General features: G+C 42.1%; 1 protein-coding gene across 2 annotated transcripts in view; it reads left to right on the forward strand.

The window, feature by feature from the left end:
- nbas (NBAS subunit of NRZ tethering complex) overlaps nucleotides 1-11177 on the forward strand; it is a 147864-nt gene that overhangs the window by 13109 nt on the left and 123578 nt on the right. For both annotated transcript variants that reach the window (XM_051408104.1, XM_051408103.1), the window contains exons 9-18: nucleotides 379-477; nucleotides 2334-2472; nucleotides 2622-2687; nucleotides 2807-2935; nucleotides 3406-3469; nucleotides 3986-4179; nucleotides 5865-6140; nucleotides 10034-10159; nucleotides 10511-10662; nucleotides 10783-10920. In XM_051408104.1, coding sequence (XP_051264064.1) covers nucleotides 379-477; nucleotides 2334-2472; nucleotides 2622-2687; nucleotides 2807-2935; nucleotides 3406-3469; nucleotides 3986-4179; nucleotides 5865-6140; nucleotides 10034-10159; nucleotides 10511-10662; nucleotides 10783-10920 — 1383 coding nt within the window. The remainder of the gene's footprint in view (nucleotides 1-378; nucleotides 478-2333; nucleotides 2473-2621; nucleotides 2688-2806; nucleotides 2936-3405; nucleotides 3470-3985; nucleotides 4180-5864; nucleotides 6141-10033; nucleotides 10160-10510; nucleotides 10663-10782; nucleotides 10921-11177) is intronic.

Here is an 11177-nt window from a genome sequence, read left to right on the forward strand (position 1 = left end):
TAAACGTCTGGAGGCAGTGGAACTGTGGGAATCTTTCAGCTATTTCCTTTGTGCTCTTTATTTTCCCACTCCCTTTCTCTTTCTCTTTATACGGTTTACATCACAAGGAAACATTTTCTCAATGAGATATCCCCACACGAACAACACGACATCTAGTCTAGTACCAATCTAATTTAGATCGCCCACTTAGATTAGATTATATATTTTGTCTCATTTTAATTGCAGCTGGGATTTAAATTGGTCTGTCATCTTCCCCCAAAAAACAAGCTTTGTCGCACCAGTAACAATTTGCACGTGAATGTTGATGTTTTGATTTGTTTTTGTAGCAGAGTTAAATTTTGGATGACTTGTCATGCGAGTATCCTCTCCCTCTCTCAGTGTGGGAACCAATCAAAACTTCCAAGAGAACCACAGCTTCAGCTTCTCTGCTCACTACTCCCACGGCATCACCTCGGCCATTTACCACCCCAGCCACCGGTAAGTTAGTCACTGCCGACAACCCAACACCCTATCAACCTTAAGTGACATGACAACATATTTGAAATTATGACTGTTCTGAAAAAAAAATTCTGCCAATATTTTATTTATTTAATTCATCAATGGCAGTGTAACAATGCCGGTAGCATTCACACAACATGCCTTAGACGTTTTATTTTCTCTTGTGTCCTCCACAGTCAGAGCCTGCTTCTATTAGAACAGTGTTTCATCAAGGGTCTTGTTCATACATTTATATTCAGACATCCTTATAAATCCTCTGAATCAATTTAAACCCACTCCTGATGATGCTACTTGATGCCACGTACAGCTTAAATATCTGAATTTTAAAGTGGCTGATTTCAAAGACTTTCATCATTTGATGTCAAGGGCAATAAGAGTTTACTCCAACTTGTCATCAATATGCTCATAAATATGTATTATATTGATCACCTTGCAAGACCATAGTGGGAATTTGCTGTATTACAGTTAACGTAAACGTAAACGTAAACTTTATTTTACCATGAAAAAAGTTGGTTTGCAGATGTCAGGGTTAAAATATTATGTTCAAACAAAACAAGAACAAAAAAAAAGTTCTATAAATATCAGGTGATAAGACCTGAAAAAAGGTAAAAGAAACAGCAGAAAAAACAAGGTTATTATGCAGTCATTATTGCACAGGCATATGTTACATTATGAAATGGGGCCAAGAATAAATGAACCAATCATTTTAATGCAAAACCTGCAGGAATTGACTATAGCGGTCTAAAATGCCCTTGGCCTTCCTCACCACATAGCATCTAAAGGTTTCGGTTAATTATGTCTGGCTCACACCCGTGACCTCACTGTTTTCACCACGCTCCCCCAGTCTGCACAAACCAGATTTAGTTTGGCCAGTGAAGCTTGGTTTGGCAGCTTAATGGATTTTGGCAGCTACTGTCAAGTGTTTGCCAACTGATAGATGAGATGAAACTTTAATGATCCCTGTGTGAAAACTGGGTCAGCAACAGAGAGAATAGGATAGAGATAAGAAAAAAGGCAAGGTGAGAAGCTGGATATAAAAAGAATGAGTTCAACAGCTGAACATAAATCTGAAAATACTGTTTAGTAATGAGAATATAACCTGTTCACGTTCAAGCAGACACTATGGAAGTGTTTACCAGTAATGATTTTAAATTATGTGGTGCACAGATGGGATTACAAATACTTGGAAATGTTTCCAGGTGTGCAGTTAGACATTGTGATCTTTTCATTTTCATAATTAGTGACAAACTTAATGTACTAGACTTGCATGCAAAAATGCAGATGTGCATCAGGGATGAAGTAGTCTAGCATCTGTTTTAATGAAACTTTATTATCACAGTATACAGAAAAAGGTAGCTTATGTCAGATGAGAGTTACCATGTTAACACAAAAATTAGCTTTCATCAGTTTACTAACTCACCCTCAGCTCTTAGCTCTTACTAAATATCTAATTTCTGTACACCAGGGGGCAGTGTTGAGCTGGACTGCGCTGCTCCATACACACCTCCCCCCTGAGTTTCTGACCGTTGTGGCATCTGTTCTTTTTCACTGCAAAGAGAGACCCATAGATCACTGTGGTCATTGTGGTATTGTTTAAGTCTTATCTGATGAAAAACTTTTTAATCCACTTCTTTGCTAAGTGGCACTTCAGTAGTGTGAATCCTCACTGATACCTTGGGGAACTGTGGGGTCGTCCTCCAGCCTGGCTTGAACCCAGGCTGGAGGACGACCCCACAGTGACCACCTGTATTCGCTGTCCTTGTTATCCAATGCAAATCGATCTGTCAGGGCATAAGCATGGAGCTGATAACCATGACTATGTGCTTGTTTTTCAGGTTGCTGCTCGTCGGGGGGTGTGAGTCCGGGGATGACAGTACGTCCAAGGCCTCTTGTTGTGGCATTACAGCCTGGAGGACTCTCTCTGGCTCGCCACACTACAAGCAGGTCACCAGCTATGAGGACGATGTCAATCCGGTGAGGAGAGCTACACACATGTTCATGCAGAGGTTATTCATGTCGATATCTAACACACACACACACACACACACACACACACACACACACACACACACACACACACACACACACACACACTATTGACATCAATTCTCTGTGTCTGGTAGAATCAGAAGAGAGGTTTCATCAGGATCCCCAGCATTAGATTCTTTTCCAGACAAGGGGATGAAAAGGTAACATGGAGCTCTTCTTTCCATTCTCCTCACTTATAATGAAAAGCTTAATGTTGCAGGATATGGCAAGAATTGATAAAAAAAAAGAAAAAATGTGTGCCTGCATTTGTCATGTCTAGGATGGCGTATTCCGCATGAGTCTGAGCCCCGATGGCACCCTGTTGGCTGTCATCCACTTCTCTGGTCGTCTGTCTCTCTGGGACATCCCCTCCCTCAAACAGAGGGCCACATGGAGCCAAGACCAACAGGTACACCTCTAAGCTGCTGGTGTTAATGTGTATGCAAGCATGATTTTGCTCATGTGGAATAAACCTGCGTGCATTGCGGTTGTTGTGTGCTGGTAATATTTTGTATATTAGATGCTTGACTGACTGTATTAATGTAATCTCTGTCCCAAGAAATGAGTGTGTGCGTGTCCTCCCATTAGACAGTAAGTTAGGTGGCTTAGGGAGAAGTTATATTTGCAGAATATTTCGACGATTTATGCGGCGTGTGTATATGTTCTGCTTCATTGCTGGTCTGAGCTGGCAGAGCTCGAGTGTGTGTGTGTGTGTGTGTGTGTGTGTGTGTGTGTGTGTGTGTGTGTGTGTGTGTGTGTGTGTGTGTGTGTGTGCTATAAGTGTAAACAGGGTTAGAAGATTAATTTCTACACCCCCTCCCTTTTTCTTCTCTTCCTCCCTTCTTCTTTGGTCCCTCCATCCTTCGGTTGTCCCTGCAGCCAGGATTTGAGGAGATCAACCCAGAGTGGAAGACATCGCTGGAGAGGAGGAAGAAAATAAAAGGTAGTTTGGCCTGAAGGGCTAAAGAGAGCCGACTTTGTTGCTGACACTGCAGTGCACGCTGGATACAATTTAATGATCTTTGACATGTCTTATTCACTGAATTATACCGTTACTTAGACATACAACCATATATTGTATGCCAAGGCTAGCAAATATTTTTCTCCTTCAGTGTCCACGCTTGTGTGTGTGTTTCTGTGTGTGTTCCAGTTTTTTTGCCTTTTTTTTTGACAGTTTTGGGCCAGTTGTGATGACAGCTGTGACAGCTTGTGTAAGCAATAATCTGTGTCTTCAGTCTTCATCTCATGCATGACATGTGATAGATATGACCACATGTGTAAATATGGCTTAGAGAAGGAAAACAATTCATATAATGGGGATAAGAGTATATGATCCCAAAAGGTGGGGCTAATAAGCGCACGTTTTAAATACAAATCTCTATTGGCTTTGGTCCAAGCTCTTCTGTTGTGTAACCACATTTGTAAAAATGCCCTGATGTCTCTCCACTACCTGTCCCAGATAAGGAGCAGTACTACCCGCTGGTGGATGTGAACTGGTGGAGTGACAATGTGTTGATTCTGGCCCGCTGCTCTGGCTCCGTCACCGTCTCATCCGTCAGGACGCTGCGCAACCTGCTGGGAAAATCCTGTGAATGGTTCGAGCCTTCACCTCGAGTCACCGCGGCTCATGACGGAGGCTTCCTCAGCCTGGAGGTAAATGTAAACATAGTGGTATAGTAAGTAGAGTAAACGAACAGAGGGAGTTTGTAAGGTATAGTTAGACATGTGAGAATCATATAAGCATCCTTAGCTCTAGTCAAACATTACAGATGTTGGCCTTCAGGGTTTTGAAAGGCGTATTATAGAATAAAAATTGTTTTTCATCCTGCTATCAATTTTCTAAACTGCCTATTCAGTTCAGGGCCACACAGGGCTGAAGTCTGAACCAGCATGCACTGGGAGAGAAATGGAAATGAACTAGACAGGTCACCAGTTTATTGTTGGGATGTCAGTTGTTTTATTTATTAAAGATTGAAAACAAAAAGTGCTTTTGAGTACAAAGTGAGTGGTACAATATAATCAATCGTGTCTTTGCAGCACAAATGTGCTCATTGACTTGTGATGGAGCCTTTGTGCTGCCCTGATCCCCTAAAGGATGGATTTTATCTGTTATTGTTCAGTTTGTTAGCGTTGTTGTTTAAAGGCATGTGTATGTGTGTGTGTATAATGGCGTGCGATGATGAAATATGTACCCCTGCTGCTTTATCCCCCAACAAAGACCCTGATATCGCATCACCCTCCTCTTTTATTTCAGTCCTTTCGCCTTTCTTTATTTTTTCTAATCTGATTGCATAGAGAGAGAAAGGGGGGGGGGGGTTCTTTATCAGCCAGCTGCCAACTTTTTGGAAAGGTTTCATCATCCTGCTTCAGTATGAAGCGGGGTGTGGGGTGCCTGAGTAGTTGCTTCTACAGCTGAAGGTCTGAGTGAGTTGAAATGTGTGTTGAAATTACCTTGAGCATGCACTGAATGCATCCACACACATAGAATAATGTGACCTTGTGTGTTTGTGATGATTGTTTGTGCATCTTCCCGTGTGTGATGAGTTTGGGTAGTCTATTTATGCAGCACTTTGGAAACTGCCTCAGCTCCTCATTGATTAAGGTGCTTAACATTTTTACAGGTGCTAAATGTTTCATAAACCCTGGCTGGGAGCCTCTTTGCTAGCATTTTTCTCAAGTGAGCTAAAACACAGACGGGCATCACAACAATATACGCTGCATGTGTATGAAAAATGGGCAAATAATATTCCCCAAACTGAGGCTATCACAAAACTAGAGAGCCGGGCAAGACAAGTTGAAGAAAGTACTTTGGACAGCTTGGATTTAAATTTTCTATCGAGCAGCTTGACCTTGCTGTTGTTTTGTGTTTTAGACAGCCTGCTGATGTGGCATGAGGGTGTTAAATTAAGTGTGTTTACCAGCTAAAGCACAGCTAGATGTAAACTGTGCTGCATTGCATTCAATGCTTAATTTTTCATTCATCACTTCCTGCTGGCACAGGAGTGTCCACGCTCACCATCCGAAACTCATTCTGGCCAAAGGTTGTAAATCTGACAGCCTCAATCATCGGGAATGGGGCGTCTTCTGATTTGCAGTCCTCACTTTATGATATGAGCCAATAAGACAGATGTATTTTTATATAAAAAGACAACTGCTGTTTTATGATCTATGATGATTTCAAGCCGTGTGTTAGCAGTATAATTCAAAGTTATTTTCGATCACTTTTTTGTCACTCGTTCATTTTTATATTCTTCTTCTTCCATCCTTCTTACTTTTTGCTGTCTCTCAGCGTACCCCTGTCCCATTCGTAACGCTATATATTTTTTTATCATCCACAGTGTGAGGTGAAGCTGGCTCAGAAGCGTGGGCGCCTGGAGAGCAACCTGACCGGCGGGGCCAGTGAGGATGAGGAGGGTGATGATGGCGGAGACTCTGACTCAGACGAAGAGTCCTCAGCCAAAGCCCGCTACTTTGGCTACATCAAGCAGGGCCTGTATTATGTGACGGAGATGGAACGGTTCGCCCCGCCACGCAAGCGCCCCCGCACTGTTACCAAGAACTACCGTCTGGTCAGCCTGAGGTCAACAACACCAGAGGAGCTGTACCAGAGGAAGGTAGGAGCCTCACACGGCTTGTGAAAGACTGGAAAATCAGTGTTGACATGGACCTGATGAAACTTAATCTAACTCTCCTGAAGCACTAAACTTACATCTTGTTTAGAAGGGCAATAGCTTTGAATTTTGGCTTCAGAATGTGCTGCACAGGTAAAAAGCTCACTGAGTGCTCCTCTTGACATTGCTTTTTTGATGGCAGCTTTTTAAAATTTTTAGAAGACTACTTTCTCCCAGGCCTGAATCCATGTGGTCACATTTTTTGATGAAAGTGCAAATTTTGAAAGTGCTGGGTCAGATAAAGGGAGAATAATGGGACCCCAGTATGGCTATTCCCTTGCACAGCTTTCTGTTGAAATAGTCTAACCATGCCAGACTGGAGGCACAGCTCTAGGGAAAGCTCTCAGTGGGTCCACCACTTTAGTCCAGACTGAAAAAATCCCAGCAACTATTAGATGAATTGCCAGTTTTCCTTTAGCGCCACCATGAGCTTGACATTTTTGGTTGTGAGTTAAATGTCTCAACAACTCCTGGATGGATTTGCTCCCTGCATTCTTGTTCCCAATAGGATGCATTCTAATCTCTTTGGTGATCCATTAACTTTTAATTTAGCATTTTATGAATGACCCAATCCCCTGCAAAACTAATGATTCCCATCACCCTCTGCTGTATTTTGTGTTTAGTGCTAATAAGCAAATGTTAGCATGCCTCACAGAGCTGCTAGCGATAGTCTTTGAGGTTTGAATACATAGCCAGTTGGTCGGGTGGTTACTGAGGTGCTCGGTGACTCTTGTGGAGAAGTTACAGTATTCATATTTCATAACATCTACATAATTGCTGTGACCTGTCTGGACAGGTACTTTTTTATATGACAGTTAAAGTTGCAGTTGCAGTGCGTTAAACCCAGTAGGAGTCCTCAGAATGAGGTAGCACTGCCATAATAGGGGAAAATGAAGCGTCACATTTCTGTTACTGTTTACTTATTCACTGCGGCACACACATCAAAATCCTTATATGCTTAGGCGAGAAAAGCTTTGGTTAGTGATCCTGCTGGAATGCCTTCATGTGTGGATTTGAGTTCTTTTAGCTCAGCAATCTAAACAACAGCTCCAGAGCTGACGTGCAGTTCTCTGCCTCACACAGTGTTATAAATTTATTTTGGCAAAGAAGCTGATATTACCTATTTAATATTTCAAACATACTCCATTTGTAATTATACCACCCCTTTTTTAAGGCCTTTATCATACTCAGGCTGATATATCTGCCTCAGTGTAATGCCAGTAATCATTTTTAAGAGCAGCTGTCAATTGTCTTCAATCCTGGATATCACATTTACCAAGAAACTCTTCATTTCTTTTTGCCACTTAATTTAGCAGCAACTGAAGGACGTCATATGAATCTGTTTGGTCACTGACTGAATTATAACAGGCCGATCTGCAAAATTGGTTTCTGACTCAATAAATCCTGTGCCAGCTCAGTGAAGTGCTATTGTTTTGTTGGATCAGCTCCAGAGTGTTGTTCAGGAGAAATGAAAACCAAGCAAGATGTTCAGCCCGCTTTAAGGCTATTTCTCAGTCCCAGGGGTTTCTCTGAAATGCTAATTGCTGCATTAGAAATATGGCTGTTGTTGCTACTCACTACAAATTGCAGCAAAGACAACAACATGCTCTATCACAAAGCACAGTATCGGCTCTCAATGGTCCCAAGTTTGAGCACGGTTCATCAGTCATTTTTATGACCCATCATCTACTTCCTTCTTCATCATTGTCATCATCATTAGACACCATTAGTCATCACCATCAATCCTAACAGTGGAGAGTTACAAAGTAATATATCATTATTATCTCTTTGTAACACTTGGTACCCGCGGCACTTCCCCAGCTGCTGCTCTGGCTCTCCTGTTGGAATTTTTCTATTCACATGTACCACATGTAGGCGTGTGAGCGAAGACAATACAGACACTGTATTGTCTTCTTCTGCATGTATTTCGGTGTATGCGCATGCATGTATATGGGTGTCAGCGCCTGCATATTGCTTATATTTCTACAGTTTGACATTTCCACACTACACAAACACACAAACTCTCTCACACACACACACCTACACACACATACACACTCTCATACACACACCCTCACCCACACACCGTCACACGCACACACACACACACACACACACACACACACGCACAGAAATGACCTGATCTCTCCTCAGAGGTTCACCTCATGTGAGGTTTGTTGTCCAATCGTCTGCAAATAGACCAGATCAAGCGATTCTGGGTTATTTCCTCAAGTCAGCCTCTTCATGTGTTCATAAGTTTGGTGTCGTAACCCTGCCTGTGAGAGTAGCACACTGGCAGGGCTGATAACAGATTTATTAGCTGAATCCAGAGAGAGAAGGAAGCAGTTTTTGATGTCCTCCTACGTGAGGTTTAACTGTGTGGGGTTCTTATTGCCCTCGAGGAACCGCAGTCTGGCTAATGTGTTGCTTTGTACTCCTACACACAGAAAGAGATGGATGCGCAGTGTGTCAGTCAGCGTGTTTGCACACATGTACCTTCACACACATTGAGTGGGCTTGGATAACTGAGGTGTCATGCTGTTAGATAAAATAATTTAGAGAGACATTGATATGACACAAAACCTCTTTCAGCATCATTATGTGATAGCATCCAAGCCAGGCTTATTTAATAATAATACGGCATTAATGACAGCAACCACTGCTACTGCTGCTACGGAAGAGAAGTATACGGTAACAAGACAAAGAGGCGCGCTAGTGAGTCTGTGAGGCTGTACTTGATCGATGATCGGTGATTTGAGCTAACATCAGAATGCTAGGTGTAATGTTTATTATGCTTACCATCTTAGTGTTTAAAAGCACTAATGATCAAATCCCCTGACTTGTCCTTTATCAGGTCAAACATGTAAAGTATATTTGGTTTACGATCAAACACCTGCAAAACTAAGTACCTTACCATCACGATTACATGCTAAACTTACAAGATGAATATGGTTAACATACCTGCTAAATATCAGCATGTTAGCTGTGAGTATGCACAGCTGCTAGCTGACTGTAGACTTTTTGTGTTTTTATTATTTTAGTGAGGCAGTACTGTTGTGTGTGAGATTAAGTCCCAGTATCCGAATCCTGATTCCTCTTATGGGTTTTCTCCCTCTGTCAATTTGATTTTCTTTCTTCAAATATCCCCAAATATTTCATTCCCCTTCAGCCATTCTCCTTATCCCTCTGTAGCAGACCCTGTCCAGACTGTGTCACATTGCACATTGCTTCACAGATTGAAATCTGCATGTTAGAGCTGTTCCTATTCAGTCTTTGAACATTCAGAGTGCGCACTCAGGATTTCGGAAGTGCCATTGCGTGCACGCAGGTTTATTCAAAGCCTTGGCTTCTTTGTCCTTCAGTTTGATGGAAAATTGGGCAATGGACTTTCCTCCTGTTTGTGTCTTATTTTGCCTTGATATTTGCTTTAAATATTGTGTGGTTCGAATTTGTTTAGTGCATTTTATTCATTTAATTTTGTCTAGGAACACAGTGCATGAAGATTAAATCAGTAATATACCTGTGGAACCTTTTTTAAAAAAAATAGCAATATGAAATGAATTAAACTTTTATTGTGTAATGTATTTTTGTACCTAACCTTAAGTTTACGTCACAACATTTGCTCTGTGCCTGCCCAATTTCTGGATAATCTTATCAACAAATGGATTGTCCCTGTCATTTATAAACATTAATTCGCTCATCTTTTCTGATGGCACATGTTTATTTTAGTGCTGTCCACTCCACAATGTGAAGAAAACATGCATATATATATGTATATGTAGATAGATCATGTCCTCATAATGTGTTTATTTTGTGCATTTTTGTTCATCCCACAGATTGACAATGAAGAATATGGTGAAGCCCTGTCTCTTGCCCAAGCGTACAATCTGGATTCTGACCTTGTCTACCAGAGACAGTGGAGGAAGAGTACCGTCAGCATTGCTTCAATACAAGATTATCTGGTAAAAGATAGAAGAAATAAGAGAGATAGATGTGAGGAAAGGAGGAAAGGAGGAGGAGAGAAGGTTAAGAAGAGAGAGAGAGATGAAGAATTGTATCAGTTTTGGTGTTTATCACAGTATATTAGATGTCTGGTAAGAAATATATAGTATGTGTGTGGGCGAGTAGTGCACTGCACACGCTTAAGTGCAGCACAACCCCCTTACTCTATTTCACGCATCATTTTTACCAATTTGTAGCAAATTTTCACACCCTTCCCTCCTAATTCTGTATCTCATTTTATCCCATCATTTCTTCTGAACTCCTTCCCTCTCTTTCTTCCCTCTCCTTCCATTCCCCTACGTCTGACCCAGAGCAAGATCTGCAAACGCTCATGGGTGCTGCACGAGTGTGTGGAGCGCGTCCCAGAGAATGTTGACGCGGCCAAGGAGCTGCTGCAGTACGGCCTGAAGGGAACCGACCTTGAGGCCCTCATAGCCATAGGAAACAGGGAAGATGGGGGCAGGTAGGGTGTTCCAATACATGATCACACCAATTGATTTTTATCAGCTTCTCCATCAACCTGAGGCTCGTTCTGTATTTACTTTTTAGCTACAGTATGTGTCATTTCCTTGCCATGTGCCAGGTTTATCATGCCAGGCGACGTTGACCTCGATGACCTGCCCTACGAAGACATCCTGTCAGACGATGTGGAGCTGGAAATTAAGAAGGAGAGGGAGGGCAAGAAGAGACAAGAGCTGTTGGCCAAGGTCGACTTCAGCAGGTAAACAGTCGTCAGACTGTTGGTTAGTCAGCTCAGTTATTCAGCCAGACAGCAGATGAAGACAGAAAGTCACAGCAGGCAGAAGTGCTGCCAATGTTCTGAGCGTACAGAGACTAGTGCATTTATTTGAACAAAATCACCAGGGCTGGCTCATGGTTGCAGAGACCATCCTTCAGCTAGAGGACCCAAGCTTGGTTGGCAAGCATCTGCCTTGATGAAATGTCCTTGTGCAAGTTACCAAAGCCCCTATTTCACAC

This window comes from Dicentrarchus labrax, unplaced genomic scaffold (genome assembly GCF_905237075.1).
Source record: "Dicentrarchus labrax unplaced genomic scaffold, dlabrax2021, whole genome shotgun sequence".
NCBI classification, from domain to species: Eukaryota; Metazoa; Chordata; class Actinopteri; family Moronidae; genus Dicentrarchus; species Dicentrarchus labrax.